The sequence below is a fragment of the Camelina sativa genome, chromosome 11, assembly GCF_030686135.1.
Source record: "Camelina sativa cultivar CO46 ecotype springtype chromosome 11, ASM3068613v1".
In the NCBI taxonomy this organism is placed as follows: domain Eukaryota; kingdom Viridiplantae; phylum Streptophyta; class Magnoliopsida; order Brassicales; family Brassicaceae; genus Camelina; species Camelina sativa.
In genome coordinates, this window is record NC_141890.1 from 1304589 (window position 1) to 1322980 (window position 18392).

General features: G+C 33.2%; 1 protein-coding gene across 1 annotated transcript; it reads left to right on the plus strand.

Annotated features, from left to right (window-relative positions):
- Nucleotides 1-13015: 13015 nt before the first annotated feature.
- Nucleotides 13016-15723, plus strand: LOC104727514 (growth-regulating factor 2-like). The gene is made up of 4 exons (XM_087476526.1): nucleotides 13016-13875; nucleotides 13977-14192; nucleotides 14465-14813; nucleotides 14899-15723. Exons 1-4 carry the CDS (start codon nucleotides 13437-13439, stop codon nucleotides 15560-15562), a joined length of 1668 nt encoding a protein of 555 aa, XP_087332652.1. The 5' UTR covers nucleotides 13016-13436; the 3' UTR covers nucleotides 15563-15723.
- The last annotated feature ends 2669 nt before the right edge of the window (nucleotides 15724-18392 follow it).

An 18392-nucleotide genomic window follows, 5' to 3' on the forward strand; every position in this document is an offset into this window, starting at 1 on the left:
TAAATATGTTTACATTATATATACAATTTTGAATTTAATAACATGATTTTTATGGTAATAATATTAAACGGTTTTCCTAAATATTAGCTCATTATTATTGTCTAAAATTTAATTCCTTAAAATTAGTTATTGTTTTTGATTTTCGGGTTTATATCCATACCCAACAAATAATCCGATTTGCAAGTATCCAACTGTTAATTTTGGATTTTTTTTATATTTTTGACCCGACCCGAATTCAATTTTGTACTTCTCGTTTACTTATATAGGGATAAGAGATTATAAGAGAAACAAATTATCCCTAGAAAAATATAGTGAAACTTTTAGTGATTAATTATGCATATTTAAATTTATCACTTGAGGAGTTTGCTTCTAACGTTTTGATTTTACCACATATTGTTTTTTTTCATTGTAATTGATATGGTTATGCCATTCTATTGCAATCATTTATAACTTTTTCAGCTATCATTTAACCCATAAACTCATTAATTCAAGATTCTTTAGCATTTAAAGATCTTGGGTTTCAAACATCAGAAAATTCGAGATACTTATCTTAGATTTATAAAATAAGCTAGAGTTGTTAAATTATAAAGACACTGAAAAAAAAGACCTATATATATACTACTAGATAACAAACCCATACGAGTTGGTACAATATGGTGGTAGGACATTCGAACGCACTCTCCAAACATTTTCTAAATTGGATACCATTAAACTTTAACATTGTGTATGACTCATTTCCAAAATCAATAACATTAAATTTAAAACATATAAATAAAAGACGTCTTTCTTATCGTGAATTTACGTTTCACTATTAGAATAAAAAGAAAGAGAGATACGAATACAGATCTAAAGTCCGACAAAAACTATACAGAAGTCCATAAGAAAAGTCCAAAATTTCTCATGACCGACCGTAGAAATTACAGCGAAACTTTTGGTCACGGCTCTAAATGACCCGACATATATAGCTCTGTATCCTTTGAATTCATCTTTTTATTTCGTTATCTTCCAAAAATATTAAACCAAGTGGGTCGCTGCTCGTATTTATATTTGATTTGCAAATACATCTCACATTATTTGTGTAAACGATGCTGTCTCTATATATGTGACATGTTTGTACCTTCAGCAACAAATTATAATTACGTGGTGCTAATTACGTTAACCGGTCGATGTAAGGAGATTCTTTTGGGTGAAAAGAAGGAACTAGATCCCAATGCACGAGTCGACTCAAAGATTTTGGTTTGGGATAAGATTACAAAACTATTTTGTTGTTCACGGTAGATACTTAATAGATTAGTTTAGAAATTTGCGAAAAGGCTATCAATACGTAACGTATGATATTCGTATTTATATATTATATGTTATGAATCAGATTTTGTTGTTTGTACAGTGAGAACTAACTAGATATGTTAAAGCTTTACGTACAGTAAAGCTCAAATATACGTAGGCCCTATGATGTCTGCCACAACCAGCTGTAATGTAGGATAAGACATCTCTACGGCGCCGTTTTGCTGAAGAAACCACCCATCCATCTTTAATTACTTTGACTTAAATCTCTTCTTTTTTTTTTTTTTGCAGTTATTTAATTGGAACTAATTTTAGTAAAATTGATCAATATTAGTTTTGAAATATGGTAAATTTTCAAGACAGGAGGACAAAAAAATATATATGATTTTGCAATTATATTCCCATTAGAGCAGGAAATGTTTTTTTCTCTGTTAGAAATTTCTTTTCAAAAATAACGAACACAAAGATATTGAATGTGGGATGAACCATGCTCTCTCATCCCTGCTGGATATTTTGCTTTCAATGTATAGTCGCTGGTCAAATACCTGCAAGCACGCAGCAGAGGAAATTTAAACTAAAATCAAGACTTGTATAACAATTTTTATCGAGGAGGTATATAAATGTGTAAATTAGGTTATTTTGTTCACCAAGGAAAACTATATGGTTAACCGATTTTACGATTAAATTCCATTCGATTTTTTTTAATTTAAAATTCTTTTTGGGTAAAGAGGGTATTTGGGAATTTCGATCAAAGTTAATATTCTCCTAATGATGAATTAAGCGGTGGTAACCTTTAAAAGCAACAAACTTTTATCTTGATGATTAAAGCATTAAAATATCCTTTAAATGAGCATATTAGGCTTGATTATTTTTCTTTCCCCACGAGGCATATCATAACAAAATTTCCTTCGACTAGAAGGTAATATAATGCTGAAGTGCCAACTCTATTTTGTATTTTCGGCTGTTCTATTATTATATATTCTTCGAAAAAACTTACATGTTTCTCGATAAGATATTACATAAGTACATATATAACGATCAACTAAGAATACAAAATCACTGTTTCTTGATAAGATTATGCGGTGCAAGTATAATAGGAGATCAATGATTGATAAGATTGTCGATGTGTACATATAGTATCACCAAAAAACCAGCAATAATTTTGACAAACATTACCAAAGATTAAGTTTAATTTTGCATGAAAGTGATCACGAGACAGATTATCTCGTGTGAATGATTTTGTTGGAAGTAAAAAAGGATAGTGGGAGCAGTTGTTTAGGAGGGAAATCATATGCACGAAGAGGTCCCTCTCTCGTTCCTTTGATTTTGGTAATGATTATAAATTCCACCAAACATATAGACCATTTTTAATCTCCAGTTTTATTTATGTCTTTTCGAGAATAGTTTTTTTTTTCCTTTTTTTTCTTAATTTTGTTTTTTGAAATATAGTTTTCTTGATTAGAAAGCTTGACAATTAGTCAAACAACGACATAATAGAAAAAGTCAACAACCGCCAAAATCGCGACAAGAACGCAAACGTGAAACGCCTTGATGAGATCTCTCATCATCATTCAATTTCTTCTCTCTACTCACAGGCGAAGCAGCTGTAGATATCTTTAGGTCAGAGACGAGTCCTTGGCTTCATGCTGACGTGACATTTCTATCCCTACAACGTATACAAGATTTTTGTTCTAAACATTTACTGTAAACCCCTAATGAAGAAGAAATTTGTAAGATTAACATAATCTCTTGAAGGTGTTCACAAAAAAAAAAAGCAAAATAATAATAATCTCTTGATGATTTACATGGGCGGTGAATGTTTTAATTGCAATGGCGCTTAACATAGGTTTAACAACACAACGTTATTATTCTATAACGGTCCGTTACAGTCTTATTTTGGTAATTAACACATAATGGCATTATCTCAATGATTTTTTATAAATATAATTACATATATCAATTTCTCATAAATGATACGAAATCAGAAAATTGAATCACCTTAGGCGAATCTATAAATATGGGGACCATAAAAATAAAGAATTAAACTGTCTTGAATATTAAAACTTAATTGAAATTTATATATGTGAGTGAAATATATATATTCGACTCTTGTAGTTGTACATGTATATCTTAGATTTCATCCTTATCTAGGATTCTATTCTCTTGCTCGAATTTGTATAAGATCAATACCATATCTTTGATTGTACGGTCGTCCAAAAATTCACGTGTTAATGTATATCGACCTCTTGTTCAAGTAGGACTACACGAGATTATTCCTGAACAGTGAACACTGAACAAACTCGACTTATTATATATAGTTTTAAAAAATGTTTATAAATTAGTAAAGATTTCGTATTTATAAACATTTAGTATATCAGAATCTTAATGATCTAGTTGTTAACCAAAAGCAAAAACAAAACGAGGGATCTGCCAATTGTGGTCCACTTTTTTTTTGTGTGTGTGTTTTGGTTACGGGGTTTTAAATGAATAATAAACCAGTTTTATCTAGTATCTATAAGCAAGTGCAACATATAGAACTATCCATAAAAGCAGAAACATTTGGTTGGTAATGTCAGCGTATATATATTAATGCTTAAAATTCATTGATATGAATAACGCCAAATTCAAAATATCGAAATAAATCAAATGTGAGTACTTAGTAGTTATTGAACTTAAAACACACACACACATGTACATATATTTTTGGTTCAACAACACTAAAGGATATAATTTGAGAAATTGGAGGGGGGGGGGAATTAGGACCACTAATATTGAACATAATTACCCGAACGAGACAGAAATGCAGGAGATTTTGCATGTATGGTGAAAGAGAAAGGAGAAACACAATAATAGACAAATCATTAAAATTCACAATAAATCTTATATCAATAAATATAAATTTTTTTGTACGTGAGAGAGAGACTAACGTTGACGTTTGATGAGAGGGGTAGATTGGGGAATTTAAAGAAGAGAGAATCCAACACGAAATCTAAAATTAGATTTTGCATGCAGAGAGAGGCAGAGGCAGAGAGAAGAGAGAGCAAAAATTTCAACTGCCAACAAAAATAACACAGAGGGGAAGATTAGAGAGTGAAGACAGCGACCACTTAACAGAGCATGTCCCTCTCTCTCTCTCTCCCTCTTTTTTCTTTTCTTTCTTCTTTTTTCTTTAATTTGCTGCGATTCGCATGCTTGAATCAAAAAAAAAAAAAAAATTAAAGAACAAAAATAAATAGCCCATTGGGCCTTTTCCCATATTGTATATAATTTTTATCTTTTTTCAAAATTACAAAACAATACTGTACTACAAAGGACTGATTCAATTGATTTAACTCTCTCTTTTATTTTTATATCCGGTCTAATCTAATCTCTGGATTGTTATTTAATTGATTCAACTAAAACTGATTACTAGCTGTCTGCACAACACTAATGTCAAAACCTGTAATGCTTTGTTAGACTTTTTAGTAGCTCGGCTACTTACTACTGGACTACTGGTGAAAGTGAAACCACTAGTAAAGAATAGCTTAACAACCTATATGACGGCAACAAAACATGATACCATAATTAAACAAACGTGAAATACGGAACATTCTCATTACAAAGAAAAAATTAAGTCTATTGTTGATAAATTATAGTATTTGATTAACCTAAAAACAAAATATGTTGATATAATTATATGTTTATTTTAGTTATTATTATATTCAGATTTTTTGGGGGATAAATTAATCAAATTTGTAAAAAAAAAAAAAAAAAAAAAAAAAATGGTAGGTCTGAAATGTCATAGTCCAAGTAATCGAGGCCAATATGTCACGTCACATCTGAATCCTTATGTCATTCTCTCTTTATTCTGCATATCCATTAACCATGGATTGGATCCATCCTTTGGCGTCATCTCATCTCTACTGGTATACTATACACTACACACCAATTTATTCCTATCAGTCTATTAGATTCATTCACATTAAATACTATTATTATTAAAAATAGTAAGAAAAAAACAGGAGTATTTCTCTATAAAGCCACCTACGTATACTGTACATGCAAAAAGGTCATAGCTATTCCATCCCGTTGAAAAGCATTCATTATTTTAATTTAAATTTTTTTATTTTAACAAATTTTTGTCTTCGTTGGAAAGGAACTCTTTAGTCAGAGATTCTTATTTTCTTAAAAATAAAATTTACTAGTTAGATATTCTTACGCAAAAATTGACAAAAAGGCACTGAGGATATATAAAGCTAACGAAGTCGCTCTCCTTTGTCTAAAGGGTAACCAAATCATTTATAACAAAAAAGAAATATCCAACTAATGGAGAAAAGCCATGCAAACTGCAAAGCAACAATCTATATAGTATGATCTTCAACTCTATACCGGGTTTCAAGATTTCTTTTTGTAGATCCAAGATTTAAACATTTTACTACAGTATTGACTTTTTCTTATATAACCCATAAAATTTAGGTCTCTCATCGTCATATGTTTCCTAATTTTAGATAACTAGTTAGTTACACATGAAACACATTTAAAAGATTTAGATATTTTTCTTTTCTCAAAGCCAGCGTTGAAATCCTGAGCCTATATACTCCTAAGACCTTTGTCCAAAAAAAAAAAAAACTCCTAAGACCAAGACAGTCACCTCTAACCAAAAATTTGTTTTAATTGGATTAAGATTTGTTTAGTACTAGTAAATAATCTACCTCGGACCACTATTTCATATACTTCATATATATATATATATATTCAACGGTAAATAAGTATAAATATAGAATAATCGATTTAATTTCTGTAGCAATAATCTTTTGTTTTATAACTATGCAATTTTAGACAGTTTATAGTCTTTCTAGGTTCAAAACCAGCTTTGATTATATTTATAACGTCTATTAAGTATATAATTATAAATCATCCATTCTAAGTATAAACATTTTGATTCGGGTTTCCGTACGTTCTCCAGTGTTAATATATCCGATATTATGGTTACAATAACAAAAATGAATCATACATGTGTAGAAGAAAACTCCAAAATACTAGTAAATTAGGAAGGTGCCTCTTTTACTGATACATGCCTCTCATGACCTCTGCAAGATCCCCTTTGAATTGTCTTCAAAATATATATATATATATATATTTTTTCTTAAGTTTTTCTTTACACTGTATATTGGCTTTGGCTTTTCATGAAAAAAGCAATAAGAATGAGACAAAAGAGAGGGCTTTGTGTCTGGTTTTACCCTTTATATTTTATTTTAATTGTAATAAAAACAAAAGAAAAATAGCCAATAGTTTGAATCGGAATGTACTGAATATGACAGCCATCCAAATTTTTATTGATTTATTTTCTATTCTGCGTTATTGATAAGTTAAAAATTTTAGTCAATAATTTGATTTATGATGGACAGGTTGGATCATTTGTTAAATTCTATCCAGAAACAGACCTGGTCTTCAAATTCTGCATCCATATTTATGGTTCATATATATAGAAAGTTTTTTGCGTGTGGGGTTAAATAAATTAATTACAACGATGAATTTCCTATAAAATTGTTATTTTTAAAGAAAATTAAAATCACAGTACGACTCTGAGAAAAAAATAGTTTTCATATCCATAAATTACCGGTTGCATCTTTTACCAAGTGCATCCAAGTTTGGCAATGTTATTTACTTGTTATTGTTACAAACTTACAATAACTTCTGCGAAAAAATTTCAACGAACGTTTTGCAATCTATCATATAAATTTCGGCTTTTGAGAAAACGTTAAAAAGCTGATAAATGCTGTAAGACGCATACTAAAAGCCCATTTTGGAATTTGGTCATGAAGTATTTGGTACCCATTTAACTTATTGGGCCTTGATTTTGAAAGGCAGCCTTTAGTGGATCTAGTTTCGCGAGCTGCTTTTACATGAAATATTTTTTTTGTTAAAAGGCTTTCAATTTATAAACATATATGTCTAATGGGCTATTTCCGGAATACACCCATACAATTATCTCCTTAGAGCCCAGTCCGATTACAACAAACCAAACCAGATAACAAAGACCAAAATTAACCCAAATATATCAAACTAAACCGGTAGCTAACCGGTATGAGCCAGAAACCCTAATCTGCAAAGGAGAACCTTAGTGCAGCCGCCTTCCCACGAAGTTGCGGATACTCGTCGGCCCAGGACCACCGGCGAGCCAGGAAGACGGGAGTCAAACAGAGAAAGTGACACAGGACCATCACCATCCCGCCACCGTAGAGTTGTGAAGAGAAGGAAGAAGAAACCGATCTAACAATCCGGAAGCCATGGTTCAGTCTGATAGAGATAGAGCAGTAGGGAGTAGATCTAAACAGCCATCGACGGTGGCTTAGCCTTGCCTTTCCGGCGGTAGACCTCCCCCGTCAAACCACCGGCCGTGACAAAACCTCCTGCGTCTCCAGCCGTTCAGATCTAACCGCCGTATCTTTCTCATTCCTCGCCGAGAACTACCTTCTTCTAACCGCAAAGCCACGCCGCCAGTAGAGCTCTTACCGGAATTGTCCTGCTGAAGCTTCTCCTCGCCACAAACTCCCTTGATTTCGATCTGGTGACCTCATCAGTAGGTGCAATGGACTATGGATGAAGCGCCATGGACCAGTAGTTCCTCTTCAACGCCGGAATTGCCGGAGGAACCTTCACTCGGTGCACGGAGTTGTGATCAGAAGAAGAGAAAGGAGGAGAGAGGAGAGAGCCGCGAGTAGAACTCACGCACCCACCTTTCTTGTCTTTAGTGTTTTTAGTCGCTTTTACATGAAATATTTGGTACATACATTTGTTCTTTTCGAAACCTCAGATTGTTTTTTTTCTAAGCCTCGAATTGAACTAATTTAAAAAAAAATACAAATATATGTATTTTGCGGGGAAAAAATAATATAAATATATATATAGTTTGAGTTTAAAATATAACAAAACATATAACAATGAATATCTGATTGACAATAACCCTAGATTTTTAGTCAGGATTCATTCTGCAAATATTGTTTTATTTTATTTTACGGTTACTTAAAGGGATGATCTCTTCTTGCACACACTTGATAATACGACGTCACTATAGATCTTTCCTATCGTCGTGTCGTGGATACTTGTCGAGTATGTGCATGAATAAAGCTATCGCCACGAGTATAAAAAAAGATTAAAAAATAAGTGAAATAGAACGATAAGAGAGAGCAATGTACGTTGAATGTGTGCAACCTAGACACGCTGGATGAAATTGAAATGGAGACCCATATTAATACTGTTTATTCGGTATAGAACAATAATAAAGAGAACGAGAGAATATGAAAAATATTATGGAATGGAGCCCATGCTTTGATGTCTTATTGTGTCCCATGTCTCCCTACGTCTAATTCTCTTTAAAAAAAATTGTTATTTAAAGGGAAATAACACTAATAATCGTTTTTGAAGATATGATTTGGACCCATGTATGTTTATGCTACTATGCTTCCTACCGACAAACACAACTAAATTGCTTCGCCTTTACCACGCCAAGAATCGTTAGTGTCCTTTTTTCATGTCTTAATTATAAACCTGCATTACAGTATCTTTGAGTTGTATTTTGGAAAAATAGATTCCATGATCGTGATCATTATGCTGATCTTGATGATAACACAACTTTAAATGTATATAATGTGTGTAGTGATAAAACCACTTTGTTAGTCAATTCCAATCGAATTGTGTGTCAGACTACAAATTTATACTCCATCAATTAATTATAAAATTTCATAAAAAGGTTAAATCAGAACAAACAAACTAACTGAATATAAAATAAAATTAGTACATGGTCTGTTGAAGATTTATTAATTCAGTTTCTCAAAATGTGAGCTGTTTTCCTGTTATACGAAAACAAAAGTACAATTCAAATGGAATTTTACTAGAAACCAAATGTACTAATCATATGACTATTAAATAGTCTTAAACTGAAAACTTTAACACAAGAGTTTTCTTGTTTTCTTTGCTGTTTAACCACTTACTACATCATTGTAATATTCGTAAAAATAATGCCTATACTTGATCAAATGACAAGTCATCCATTCAAAAGTAGGACATAAACTTAACGACATATTAATAAATACTACATTTCGCTCAAACAGATTTTGGTTTCTATATGACATGTGATATATTATTCTATTTATTATCATACAGTATACAATTTAAATGTATACTTTTTATACTTATATGAAAACATATTCGGATAACATTACTCCCAAATTAAAATACCCCAACCCTAGTTCGGATATCATTACTTCATATATACTTATATCTTATCATTAGAGTATTTAATCATATTTATTTTATCTAGGCATAAATGCGCACACGGCACACCTAATCAAAAAGAGAAGGGAATTAAATAAGATGAGTCCACATGTATAGTAGAGTAGCGCATGAGCTTTTTAGGCTTTGACTAAAAACTTAAACCAAAACCAAAGTCCTAAAATCGGATTTGACGACAAAACAACTTAGGTAAGGGTAGGTGTCTACTAATCTAACAACAAAAGTCTAACCCCTAAAGAGTTAAAGAACCTATAGTAGTAGTAGTATCATACTTACTTATCTCTCACCTATCATGTCGACACTCCTCATGGGTCCCTCATCTTCCCACACGCCTCCCAATGTCCTACTACTACTTACCCAAATTTCCACCACATCTTACCCAAATTTACCTTTTTACCCACTATTTTTTTCCTTGTTCCCAATGTTTTTTGTTTCTTTTTTGGCTAATTATTATTTCTCATTCCTTTATAGAGAAACCAAAATATAATTTTTGTCAATCTGGACCCAATAATTGAGAGATGTCAAAACTCAGAACCAATTTCAGTTTTAGCCGAAGAACGAAACCATATTGTTCGATGTAGGGTTTTCCTGGCTGCTATTATTTGGTTGACGTTTTCAACATTCAGTTCTTAATTTTTGTAAGCATTTAAATTCGTATATATTACACGTTTTTTTTCGTTGGCTTAGGGAATTTTATTTCCATTTTTATATATATAGTTCTGACAATACCACGCTCCTTCTTGCTTACACTATGATTTTCCGATATTAGTTAATTAGTTTAATGATATAAAATACTATTACTGTCACTGAAAACGAAACGCGTCCATATCGCTACGTATAATATTTGCATAAGACAAAGATATATTTTTGAGTCGTTCTAGTTCATGCTCTCTAATACTGTACTATGCTGTTGCATCAATAACTAATTAATAAAGATATCGAAAGCTTATTTCTTTTCTATATCGAATGATTGGTGTAGTTAGTGTAGTTAATGCGATACAAGTACGATTGGGACGTGATAAAATTTAATTTCAAGCGATTTTTTTTTTAACGAATTTTTAAGCGATTAAATAAAATGTTATCGAAAGGTAGACTGAGATGATGGTTTTAATTTATGATTCCCACGTTTTTAACCGTTTATTTGAAGCTGAGATAAATATGTTTGACCGACACCCTAATTTTCTCACTTGGATATGTATTAGTAGAAATTAGCTGTTCAAAATAACGGTCTTATTTTTGAATCTTACTAGTAGTAGTAATGTTGAATTTTATAATCGTAGGAAATAAAAATGTGTTTGGTATAGTGTAATGCAATCATTATATAAGTGAAAATATATTTAACATAATTAGACACTTGTAGAATGTCATATAGACAATTATATCCATGAGTACATACTTGAACAATGTAAAATATAAATACATGTTTATTCAAATAAAATAAAAAAGAAAAACATAAATACATGTAATCCGTGAAGTATATATTTTGGGTCCATGAAACCTATTATAAAATACATTTTCGTGTAATTATTTGAAACACTGTTACGTTGTAGACCGTCAAGAAGTATCAAAATATTCGGATATTTTATGATTAAAAAAGTCTGCATCCGTTTCCCAAAAATGCCTTGGTTGCATAGTGAATTGGTTTTATTCATTCATCTTTAGTTTTTTTGTTTATTATCATCGGTTTTGTAAGCAGGGGATATAGGTCGAAACCTATGCGAAAGAGGAGACTACGAAACGTAAAAGAAGTAGCCCGCAAAAGTTTATGTAAAACAATGCACTTTTGCTAAGTACTTTTTTCTAATAACCATTTAATATTACAAACAGTAAAATCTTCAGAACCTTGCTATGATTAAGAATCTCGTTAGTAATTTCACAGAATTGTACACTACGAAAATACAAAATTTGGAGCGTGTCAAAAGAAAACTTCTGGAGCGTGCGTAATCATGTTAGTCCGTCAAATGATCAAATGAAACTCAAATTATGGTTTAAAACATTGAGATGAAGTTCGTTAAACTTGCAAAATATGAAAATGATAATAATTTCATCGAATTAGATGGTTAGTGAATGCCCGAGAAATCGTTGTTTGGCCATTGTATGTGTGTTGTTGATATAGGAGCATAATACAGTATCAGGTAACTAAATGACTTATTTTACTACATAATTTTGTTTGAGTGGTAATTATTTACATCATCGATGCATGCACACCACTTGTGACCTTTTCGTGAGTTAGTTTCCTCTTAGGACATTTACGCAAAGCTTTAACTAACATATACGTTTCGTGTTGGATGGTATTGGTAGTCTTATCTCTTTCCATCGTTATTATATTCTCTCTTTTTCTCCATCAGCTACGTCAATATTCTAAAATAGTCTCTGTATTCCTCATTTTTTGGTCCGTTACACTTACACATATGCTTAAAAACAGTTGACAATAAAGATTTTTTTGTAAGGTTTAAAGTTTCGTATCAGCGTTACGTTGCTTGAAACTCTTTGTTGTAATTAACGTCAGATTTTATGACTAAAGAACAAATTGGTGATGTACCAAAACCAAAGGCCGTATAATCCGAAATAAATTGTTCCACATAACTCATATCCTAGTGTCACTTAATTTATGGTTGAACATAAATTAAAAACGCTTACTATAAGCACACCAAAACTAGCAATATTAATGAGCAACGAAAACAAAATCCAGCAAAAATAACATCCAAAGTACTTTGTAGTTACGATATGATAGCCGTTGATGTAATATTTACTCAAGACATAGGATCATCAAGAATAAAAATGGCCCATCCAATGTATAACTTAAAAGGAATCCTCGGGGAGACGACTAAAGAGAGATGGTCCAAAAATATCATTGGAACCACGTGAATCTTGATAAATATTTGGTACTCCACTCAACACTATTTATTATTTGAATAGGACAATTCTATTATTTGTTTCCTAGACTAAAAACCTCACTCAAAGCGTGAATATCGTATACATATTGCAAAATCTCACTTAAAGTGTACCCCTTTGTTTCCTTCTGCAAATTCTGGTAAAAAAAAAAACACAAACCTTTACAAAAATTACAACGATTTTAGATGTATCAATATATATACTCACCGACTGTAATGAATAAATGTGTTGCTGTATATTTATCTTACGAACATTACCACAACTAATCCTAATAAGTCAAAAGTTACAAGGCTTACAGCTAGTTTCTACCCATTTGTAACAACGTTACAGCTAGTTTTCCCTAAATGCAAACATATCACAAGAAAAGAAAATTAGTGAATACTAAAATAATAACCCCGATAAAGAAATCGCATACAAATTGGGGAATATGTCCAAATACTGCAAATAATACACAAAATAGCTTACTTAAATTAAATGGTTTGGGACCATAATTTACAAAACCTTTGATTCAACGAATGATAGATTTAAAACTTTTACTTTTACTACTACTAAGTTAAAATGAAAACAAAAATGAGGAACAAATTGGAAGCTAAGTTTGTAGTACCTTTAAAGCAAAAAAAGAAACTTTTATAAAAACAAAAGAAGAAGAAACTAAAAAGCAAAATAAATAATGAAAAAGCATAGGATAAATATGTTGTAACATGTCCGAGATCCGGATTGTGTTTTTAGGTACACACCATTCTTGTCTCCTCCCAAAGCTTCATCTCTCTCTATCCCTACTTTATTAACAAAAAAAAAAAAAAAAGAAAAAAAAAAAAAAAAAAAACTTACGCCTCGTTCTTCTCCCTCTGTCTCTCTCTCTCTCTTCTCTCTTCTGAGCTTTTTTTGGCTCTAGCTTTCTTCCTCCCATGGCAACTATCTCTCAAGTCATTATCTAACTTTTTTGTTACTTGTTTTTTCTAATCACTAGCTACTTCTTTATTATGGATATTGGTGTTCATATTCTTGGGTCGGTTACTAGTAACGAAACACCGGGTCAGAAACAAGAACTCAGAGTAGGTACTAAACAAGACAGATCCGGATTCAACGGTGATGATTACTTGCAACAACGAAGCTTGAAGCTAGCTCGAACTACAACTACTAGAGAGGAAGAAGAAAAAGAAGAAGATAACTTGTCTTCTTCTTCTTCTTTTGCTGCTTCTTACTGCAAAACGATGCCGTCTCACCAAGGCATTCCTCTGTTGAGATCTGCTTCTCCTCTTTCCTCCTCTGATTCTCGCCGGCAAGAACATATGCTTAGCTTCTCAGACAAACCAGAAGCTCTTGATTTCACTAAATATGTCGGTTTGGATAATGGTAACAAGAGCTCTCTCTCCCCGTTTCTTCACCAGATTCCTCCACCTTCCTACTTTAGAAACTCAGGTCTGATAATAATGTCTTTTTATTTGGTGGTCGAATGGGTTTTTTTATAATTTTATTTTGTTTTCTTGAAAAAAAACACATTTTTGTATTGTGGAATGTAGGAGGAGGATATGGTTCTGGTGGTATGATGATGAACATGAGCATGCAAGGGAACTTCACAAGTGTTAAAGGTCCTTTTACATTGACTCAATGGGCTGAGTTAGAGCAACAGGCGTTGATCTATAAGTATATCACTGCCAATGTCCCTGTTCCTAGTAGTCTCCTCATCTCTATCAAGAAGTCTTTTTATCCTTTTGGATCTTTGCCTCCTAGTTCTTGTAAGCTCCTTTTCTTTTTAAACCAAATCATTGATCAAGTCTTTTGTGGTGTGTGGTTGCATAATCCAAGAATCAGATTTTAGCCAAGTCTTTGATGTCATTTTTGGTGCTAACTTCTTCATAACATTGTTCTTGAGGGTTTTCAAGATTTGTGCTTTTAGTGATTTGTTGTCAATGAGTGTGTTCTTTTAATGCCATATCTGTTGAAAAGTCTTTGCAACATTGATTGCAATGGGTTTAACGAGAGTGTTTATCTATGGGTTTGTTTGCAGTCGGATGGGGAACTTTCCATCTAGGTTTCGCAGGAGGGAACATGGATCCTGAGCCAGGGAGATGCCGTAGAACAGATGGGAAGAAATGGCGGTGCTCAAGAGACGCTGTTCCTGATCAGAAATACTGTGAACGACACATCAACAGAGGCCGTCATCGTTCAAGAAAGCCTGTGGAAGTCCAATCTGGCCAAACCGCCACTGCCACTGCCGCGTCCAAAGCGGTTACAACAACACCGCAACAACAGCCTGTGGTCACTGGTAATAGTAACAGGCGTGCATCAAATAGTAACTGCAGCCTCGTCATTGGAGGTGGTCAATATATCAATGAGTCTCTACCTAACAACAACAGGTGAGAAAAACATATCTTTTGATACGTATTGCATATTAATTCTTCATGATCATATCTCTCTCACTCACTGATTCTTGCAAAACAGAGTTCGAAATCCGCATATATATCCTTCCACCGTCAACTTACAACCCAAGGAATCTCCTGTTATTCATCAGAAACACAGAAACAATAACAACAACAACAACAATAACCCTTTTGAGTTTGGACACATATCCTCTGATTCGCTACTCAACCCTAATGCGGATACCGCAAAGACCTATGGATCATCGTACTTGGATTTCAGCAGCAACCAAGACAAGTATTCAGGGAATCACAATCACAACTCTTGGCCTCAAGAGCTGAAATCAGATTGGACACAGCTTTCAATGTCAATTCCAATAGCATCATCATCGTCTCCTTCCTCTTCACACAACAACAACAACAACAATGCTCAAGACAAAACCACACTCTCGCCTCTCAGGCTATCCCGCGAGATTGATCTTTCGATCCAAACCGAGGAAACAACGATGGAGCCAGCTGCCAAAAAGGTGAATACTTGGATACCAATCTCGTGGGGAAACTCCTTAGGAGGTCCTCTAGGTGAAGTACTAAACAGCACAACGAATAGCCCAACGCTGGGATCTTCTCCTACCGGGGTTTTGCAAAAGTCCACGTTTTGTTCACTTTCTAACAACAGCTCCGTGAGCAGCCCCATCGCTGAGAACAACAACAGAAACAATGGTGACTACTTTCATTACACAACAAACTGATAACTCAAAACTAGTCTTGATGCGGCAACAAACAAAAAAAAAGCTCTGTTTTTTATTTTCTCTTTCTTTATATGTTCTGTTGTATCTTTGTAAGAGGAAGTTCCGGTTATGATGTTCAGTCATGATCATTCTCCGGTTATGAAGTTCCCATTGTTGCTGTTGTTGAAGTTGTCTAATGATCAAAACCCGTCGCATCTTCGACAATCTCAACCGGAGAATCTCTTGTTCCGTTACGAGCCGGTTATTGTCCGTGTTCACTCGTTGAAGCTGGTGTAATACTAACCGGAGCCGGTTCCCGAGCTCACGGTTTTCTAAATCAAGACGGTTTACTTGGTTCCTTAAATTATCGATGTGGCTCTGTTTACGCATTCTCGACCGTTTCGCTGATTCCCGGTTTGATTCCATCCTCTTCCTCTTCCGCTCCTCGGTCATCTCCGGTTGGGTTAATATTTTCCCGTTATGGTTCTGCTCTCCCGAACCGGAATACGTGATGGCTGTCAATTGTTTTGGGTCGTCCGAGTCTGGTTCGTGTCCTTGAGAGCACGGTAGACCGACTGATTGGTTGGTGTCGTCAAAACCGGGACTAGTTTTGACGAAACCAAGACAAGATTCGTCAGAACCAGTTTTCAAGTCATGAGAACCGAAATTAATTCTGACGGAACCGGTGTCTGATTCACCATAACAAGGGCTTGGTACGGCCGGTTCAAGAGACATTTGGTCCACGGAAAAGAGATCAGAGCAGTCCCATTCCCAAGGAGTGAACCCGGTTTGGAAACCCGAAAATTGATGAACCAAACCCGGTTCAGAGAATGAAAAGGCCGGTACAGTGGACAACATAATTGCTTATTTTTTCTAATAGAGAGATGAGAGAAATTAGGAGGGGAAAAGGGAAGAATTGCATTGTTGGAGGCTGATATTTATTGACAAACCAAGAGGGGTAATTTGGTAATATTTTAAAATACGATTGTACGACCGTAGATTATACTGTATAAACAGCTTTTGAGTCATGTTGCACTATGGTGGCTTAAAAATTAAAAACTTGAAAATTTTATTTTGTAGAGCCAACTTTTTAAAAAGCAGGAAATATTTCGTGGGACACCATAGCTCGTTTTGGGTCCATATAACTCCAAAAAAAAATTAAAAAAAAATCACATATTTGAAATTTCAATATAACCAAATGTCTGTAATAGCTTAGTGATGAAGAAAACAGTCCATATTTCAAACGTTTTTATATTAAAAAAATTCAAGCATGAGATATTTCTTTATCCACCTAGAAAAAGTTCACCCATTCGTATTGAAATTGAATTCTTCATCTAATCTTCTCGTGAAATGCTTGTTATAGAAGATTCAACCAAAAATCATAATATTATATACATTTAAGAACACGTTCCCATGACCATTTGAGATCTCATGCATCATAATTCATCATTCATATTTATTCTCTCCAACCAACATACCATTGTTTTTAGTTTATGATATATTCTTCAACTTAGTATTTTTGTGTGTAAATTTGGTATGTGAACATATACTTGTTATGATATTGACAGCCACAATAGAGTGATTCTGGTTCCTTGTTCTTGTTCAAGATTTCTGATTTCTTTAGATATGTTCACTGTTTAATTATCCGTTTTTAAAAAGAAAAAGAAAATCTTTCTTTATTGTATTAATTTGTCTTCTCTAATTCTTTTTAACACGGGATGGACACACACTGGACGGGGACTAGAATCATCATTTCAGTCGGGGAAAAAGAAAGAAGAGAGATGGAGTAAATTAACTAAAACCAAAAAAGAAAGAAAGAAAGAATCTAAGGAACAAATACACTTTACAATTAACTGAACCAAACTGGTGCTTTGCATGAGAGATGAGACCAATGCTTTTTGTAAAGAACCCTATAAGTTAACCTACGACCATAAAGTATATTACTTGCTTGCTACACGGAAACATTGAAGATAAAAAGTAATAATACTACTTCCATTAAGTATATGTAGCAAATTTAGACTACGGTGATTCAACAAAAATACTGAAAAATCGAGGATATATAAGAACGAAAAATATGTGCTTAGACACATTTATGATTTAATCATGCAAGCCCGAGTATAGATTTCTAATAGAATATTCTTAAATTGATCACACAATTTATACCTTTAGTTAGCTTATATATGATCAGAAAAACAAAATGTGGAGCAACGGCCACATGTATTTCGTATAAAATAAAAATAAAGCAGAGAGGACAAAAGACATATATGATTATTTTCATACTTATTATATACACGCAGCTTTATAAATATCCAGACTCATGTTTTGGTTCGGTATCATGTGAAATCAAACTTTAATGTCCAAAGAAAAGCTTCACATATTAGCTTTTTTTTTTTTTTTTTTTGTTTGACAAACCACATATTAGCTTTTTCTATGATTCCAATTTTCATTTTATCTTAATTAAATCAATATTTCATCGCATAGATATGCTCTTTACTCTTACGTGAAATTTCAAATTTGTGCATCTTAAGTCTATATTATGGTATGTTTTTAATATACATTAGTGTGCGGGTGTACACTAAAGTTTTCGAGTGGAGGGACCTAATATTACTATTGTTAATCACTGAAAAAGTCAGATCGCAGAGCGGTCAAGAGCCAAGCTTGTGCCCGGCTGGTGAACCAGCTTTCGACATGGACTTATATTATGACCAGTATAGGTAATCGTTTCAAAAATGAGACGACAAAGTTATGTTTCTACGATAATCTTCTAAGGTTTGATAATTAGCAGAAGTTGTTATAATTAATACATACTGTAGCTTAAAATTTTATACAGGTCACTCGATTTTAAAATTTT

Excerpts from the sequence above, each read along its gene's own strand:
- LOC104727514 (XM_087476526.1), top strand. The coding sequence starts at position 13,437 with ATGGATATTGGTGTTCATATTCTTGGGTCGGTTACTAGTAACGAAACA. Across the intron at positions 13,876-13,976 it reads TTCCTACTTTAGAAACTCAG|GAGGAGGATATGGTTCTGGT; the intron begins GTCTGATAATAA and ends TGTGGAATGTAG. Across the intron at positions 14,193-14,464 it reads ATCTTTGCCTCCTAGTTCTT|TCGGATGGGGAACTTTCCAT; the intron begins GTAAGCTCCTTT and ends GTTTGTTTGCAG.